Raw genomic sequence first — 6000 nt, 5'->3', positions numbered from 1 at the left:
AAGGCTTAGAGCTGGACGGGACCATCCTCGTTGAAGAAGGCTTAGAGCTGAATGGGACCATCCTCGATGAAGGACACTTGGAGCTGGACAGGACCATCCATGATGAAGGACACTTGGAGCTGGACGGGACCATCCTCGTTGAAGAAGGCTTAGAGTTGGACGGGACCATCCTCGTTGAAGAAGGCTTAGAGCTGGACGGGACCATCCTCGTTGAAGAAGGCTTAGAGCTGAATGGGACCATCCTCGATGAAGGACACTTGGAGCTGGACGGGACCATCCTTGACGATGGACTCTTGGAACTGAACGGGACCATCCATGATGAAGGAGACTTAGAGCTGGACGGGACCATCCTCGCTGAAGAAGGCTTGGAGCTGGACGGGACCATCCTTGACGATGGACACTTGGAGCTGGACGGGACCATCCATGATGAAGGAGATTTGGAACTGAACGGGACCATCCATGATGAAGGAGACTTGGAGCTGGACGGGACCATCCTTGATGAAGGAGACTTGGAGCTGGACGGGACCATCCTCGCTGAAGAAGGCTTGGAGCTGGATGGGACCACCCTTGACGATGGACACTTGGAGCTGGACAGGACCATCCTTGATGATGGACACTTGGAGCTGGACAGGACCATCCTTGATGATGGACACTTGGAGCTGGACGGGACCATCCTAGATGAAGGAATCTTGGAGCTGGACGGGACCATCCTTGATGAAGAAGGCTTGGAGCTGGACGGGACCATCCTTGATGAAGAAGACTTGGAGCTGGACGGGACCATCCTTGACGATGGACTCTTGGAACTGAACGGGACCATCCATGATGAAGGAGACTTGGAGCTGGACGGGACCATCCTCGCTGAAGAAGGCTTGGAGCTGGACGGGACCATCCTTGACGATGGACACTTGGAGCTGGACGGGACCATCCATGATGAAGGAGACTTGGAACTGAACGGGACCATCCATGATGAAGGAGACTTGGAGCTGGACGGGACCATCCTTGATGAAGGAGACTTGGAGCTGAACGGGACCATCCTTGATGAAGGAGACTTGGAGCTGGACGGGACCAGTGGAGACTGTAGGTCTTGCAACATGGCGTAATCCAGCTCATCACATAACAATATTTCAGCGGGGCCCCTGCTTATAGCACGAACCTCAGCGAAGGGAGTGTGGGCGAGACAAGACATGAAGATGTAAAGTCAGAATTGTGAGGGAAAAAGTCAGAATTGCGAGATAAAAAGTCGCAATTAACTTTTTTATTTTTTAAATCATGGCGGAAACAAGTTTCCGTATTACAGATATTTTACAAAGGTAAAAACAACATACCTAGCTATTTTGACATACTTCGGAAAGTCCCGTTTCCATAGACTAAGCTGACTTCTGACCAGCAGCCGTGTGTGTGAGTAAGGGCATCTTGGAGGCTTTGATGTATGGCTTTATAGTTGAATCTAATATTAGCTCCTCTCACTCCTCTCACTCCTCTCAAGTAACAACAGGGATCAGTTGGTGACCTGCGGCTTGCTTCAATCTGAAAGACAGAAAGAAACAGACAGACTGAGAACAGTGTGTAAGATTAAGGGAGTGTGAGAACAGGTTCTTACTGTGATTGGGAGATGGATTTAACCGAGAAAGAAAGTGGCGTCTCTCAACCTCAGACCTCCTGCAAGAAAGCACACTTCTTAAGGGACGTGCTGTTCCATGGCAAATTTCAGGTGCGTGTGGCTTGTGTTAATGATTATTCAGGAAGTTTTAGGACTTTTATACCCCATATTTATAATGCATATGCAATATCTGCGATTAATGATGACTATTATTGCTTAATTGACAATTTGATAAACGCACATGAAGTACATATAGATCAATAAGTACAGTAAATGAGCATGTGCTAGATCTATATGGTCTAATGCGTTTGATCCTAAAATATGAGCGCATGTCCCCATAAGATGAAGGGGGGTGCCAGAGGAAATCCTACACCCCATAACACAGTCAGCAGTTGCTGGATCGGTTGCTGTCGCTCCACAAAAAAAGCTGACCTCATAAATTAGGACTTTCTATCTAAGATTACTGTCGCATAGTGTGTTTGTGCTGAGCGCGTTGTACAGGGAACACATCAGACCTAGTCACAGTGCAACAGAAACCGGCTTACTGTACTTCATTGTCAATGTTATATATATATCTGTCATATTATTAGTTATTAATTGTGGTTCCCGTAATAAGAGCCGGTAGTTGACAGTCTCAAGTTCAAGGTAACTCGTGTCGAACATGATTTAACAGTGTATTAGCGGCTGCATGTCAAACATGACTCAGATCCTTTCATTACGGGAGCTGAACTAAGATCAACACATTCACCAGCATCTGCAGGAGTTTGATCTCCAGCACTGACATAGTGTGGCCAAACATGGACATTCATGTTGAGAAGTTATGAAACAGCACTGGATCTTTAGTGGTCATAATTATGGCTTTCACAAAAGGTAATATTAAACTACTCAGAGATGAATGAATATGCACATAAGAGTGTTGTGCTCCTCCATCTGACGTTAAGATTATCTAGTTGTGTTGCTGGTTATTCAAAGATCATCATTGCATTGTGCAATATTACTCAGGACTACCATATTCTTCGGGATAGAAGAAGAGAGAGAGAGAGAGAGAGAGAGAGAGAGAGAGAGAGAGAGAGAGAGAGAGAGAGAGAGAGAGAGAGAGAGAGAAAGGCAGTCATTTAGCACAGAGTCACTGTTTTTATGTTGTTTGTTTCTGTAAAATATATATTCATGTGAAATTATTTTCGTAATTGAGAATATATTTATTTGGCAGATCAAAAAAAAGGCCTGAATAGAGTTGGACCTTATTTTTATTTATTTTTTTGCCAGGAATTTATTACGATACCAGTCAAAAGTTTGGAACAATTCTGTTGTTAAAATGCTTCTGGAAGAAGTTTCTTCTGCTCAATTTATTTGGTCATAATACAGTAAAAATAGTAATAGTGTGAAACAGATAACTGTATTTCCACATGATCCTTCAGAAATCATTCTAATATGCTGATTTACTGCTCAGTGATCAGTTGTTATTGGTGCTTAATTATTAATAATGATCAAAGTTGAAATAGTTTTTGCTGCTTCATATTTTTGTATAAACCGTGATATATATTTACAGGATTCAAAAGAACAGCATTTATTCAATATAGAAATCTTTTGGTAACAATATAAATGTCTTTACTGTCACTGTGTTGTCACTTGTTATTGTTGAATAAAATGGTTTATATATTCATATATATATATACTCCAAACTTTTGAATGGTTGTGTTTCACAGTTTCCACACAAAAAAAATGTATAATAAAAAAATGTATTTTAAATTAATAATAATATTGAGCGCATATTTAAAATGAAAGTAAACATTTTTAAAAATCTAAATTATTCCAATCATTTCACTGGTAGTGCTGAGTGTCTTATGAAGGCATTTAATGATTTTGTATTCTTTGTTATTGTGTACATTTTCAACAACAAAAATTAATTATCATTATTTATATTGTGTCCCTGTTGCCTTTGATTAACCTGAGAAAACAACATCTGGTTTAGTTGCACATATAAGTGGTCTGAGATTCATGTTTATATCCTAACATTTTACAGGCTTCTCAACAATGCTTATGTTAGTAAATACACACTAATCGTGTACACACTAGAGAGATTACATAACACTAACACACTGTAGATCAGCTCTGGAAATGTCTTCTGCAGCGTTAATCACACTGATCACATGAGATCTGCTCAATACACATTTGTCAATGTCCTTCAGTTTGTTGTAATGGTAAAGATCCTGTCCGATACGACAGAAACTCTGTAAAAAAATGATTTCACATTTTAGAATAACAGTAAATACACAGAAAAAAAAAGTCTTTGAAACAATTTTCACTGAGAAATTGCTAAATTTCACAAAATAACTCAAGAAATGTCAAGCAACACAGAATTAAACGAGAAAGTGTTTTATTGTAAAGCGCTCGACATCTCTCTCATACGTGCATTATTTGACAAACACTGTGAAAATGATTTTTTCAGATGACTAATGACACGTAAACACGTGAACACTTTCTGCTGACTCTCAACATTCACTCTTTCTCTTCATCCAACATCCACTGCAACGGTGCCTTTAGTTTGGTAAAGAATATGATAATAAGCCACAATTTATATTTGTCGGCGAACTTCTTCCAAGCGTTTCCGCAGAAGCCTTGAGATCATGATGAAGTGTGTCCAAAGCTTCATCATATGCTGATCTGAGCTCAGGACAATGAGGTGTACGAACACTTAGAGCTGATGTGTTGGGTCAGATGCTGCGATCTTGACCTTTGACTGGCCACTGCAGTCACACACACACACACACACACACACACACACACACACACACTCATGTTCTGGCCTCCTCTCTCCTCTCAGCTCCTGAAGTCTCTCACTCCTGAGGAGAACACTCAATGCCGGCAGGGTCTGTTCTTCCAGGACGGCCGGAGACGGGTGGACTATATCCTCACCTACCACATCAAGAAGAGCAGCCGGGCCGGTGGTTCCCGCCTCCGAGACAACGCCTTCACACGCACCCTGAGACGGGGCCGTCCCCCTCCTCCTCCTCCTCCTCCCCCAGCCGACGCCGAGCGGGGCTCGCCCGACCACCAGGAGCACCACGACCAGGACAAGGCCCAGCGCCGGGACGAGTTCGAGAGCGGGCTGCTGGAGATGGGCCTGGAGCTGGAGCGAGACGAGGAGGTACGTGTGTTTGTCCAGGCCTGCTGCACAGGGCTTTTGTCTGTTTTCGGCTGAGCTCAGCTGTTTCACTTCAGCACAAAACACACATTGTGGTGTCACACAGCACTGACGGCGAGAGCCGAGACTGACACACTTGCAGCTGCTCGTTCGTGGGGTTTGCTGTGGTCAAGCGGTCCTGAATGCTGATTGGTCAGTAAAGCAGTCCAGCCATGCTGACATACCGTTACTGCAGTGAATATCAGTCGCTGTGTGTGTGTGTGTACTGGGACACACACGCGGGTCTGGAGGCCTCCGAACTACACACACACACGAGCAGGGAAACCTTTACTTATTGCTTAACCAATCAAAATATAGGAGCAGAACTACAGTATATAGTAACACCAGCTACTGTGTAGAAGAACATTTGATTTGTGGCCTTAAAGTCATAAGTTCCAGTGAGGAAATGACGTCTTATTGAACATGTACTTGCTGATAATATAATGGAATAAACGGCCAAGTTTACGTAAAGAGAAAACACCTTCATGACTGTTTCTTTCCACACTTAAAATTTAACGTTTAAAAACTCCACTTTATAGTAATGAAATTAAACGCTTTTTTGTAAAGTATATTTTAAACCATTATGTTTTAATAAACTTAAAGAAGCACACTTATTTTGAAGTGTTGACTAACACACTAAAGCACATCTACAGATTATAATTTTAACTGTAGCGTGTTATTCAATATTACATTTAATATAAAAATATGTTTAAATTTATTTAAATTGCAACTTCATTAAAAATAATACATTGAAAAACATGACAGACGTTTAATATATGTGACATTACAGTATATATTTTACTTGATCATAAATGCTTGTCAACACTAATCACTCTAAAGCTCAGCTAACTGTATATGACACAAATGTAAACTATAATACATTTTCATTTAATTACAAGTGTCCAGAAACATTACATTAGTTCACACTTACAGTAAGTTCTTTACTTTTAACATAAACTATTTCCGTAAAAAAAAAGAAAAAAAAAAAGAAAGTTTGGTCATTGTATATATATATAATTACTGACAGAGCATTAAATCTTCATTTGGCTCAAGAAGACTCTGGTAGATTTTTCCCTAAACCTAATTATCTCAGGCATCTACTAATCGACACCCAGTACCTTTATACTCTATAGCACTTACGTCTTCAGTCGACATCTGGCCGAGTCTTACTCTAACTAACTTGCTTCCCTAAACTAGCTTCCTTCCTAAACTAGCT

General features: G+C 41.4%; 1 protein-coding gene across 1 annotated transcript in view; it reads left to right on the top strand.

Annotated features, from left to right (window-relative positions):
- The first annotated feature begins 1521 nt into the window (after positions 1 to 1521).
- ano1b (anoctamin 1, calcium activated chloride channel b) overlaps positions 1522 to 6000 on the top strand; it is a 41530-nt gene continuing 37051 nt past the window's right edge. The window contains exons 1-2 of the mRNA XM_082159648.1: positions 1522 to 1711; positions 4425 to 4748. Of these exons, the coding sequence (XP_082015774.1) occupies positions 1613 to 1711; positions 4425 to 4748 (423 nt within the window). The 5' untranslated portion in view covers positions 1522 to 1612. The remainder of the gene's footprint in view (positions 1712 to 4424; positions 4749 to 6000) is intronic.

The sequence above is a fragment of the Leuciscus leuciscus genome (assembly GCF_965113295.1).
Source record: "Leuciscus leuciscus genome assembly, chromosome: 25".
Taxonomy (NCBI): domain Eukaryota; kingdom Metazoa; phylum Chordata; class Actinopteri; order Cypriniformes; family Leuciscidae; genus Leuciscus; species Leuciscus leuciscus.
Note: the sequence above shows the minus strand (reverse complement) of the source record. Positions and strands in the feature narration are given on the sequence as shown.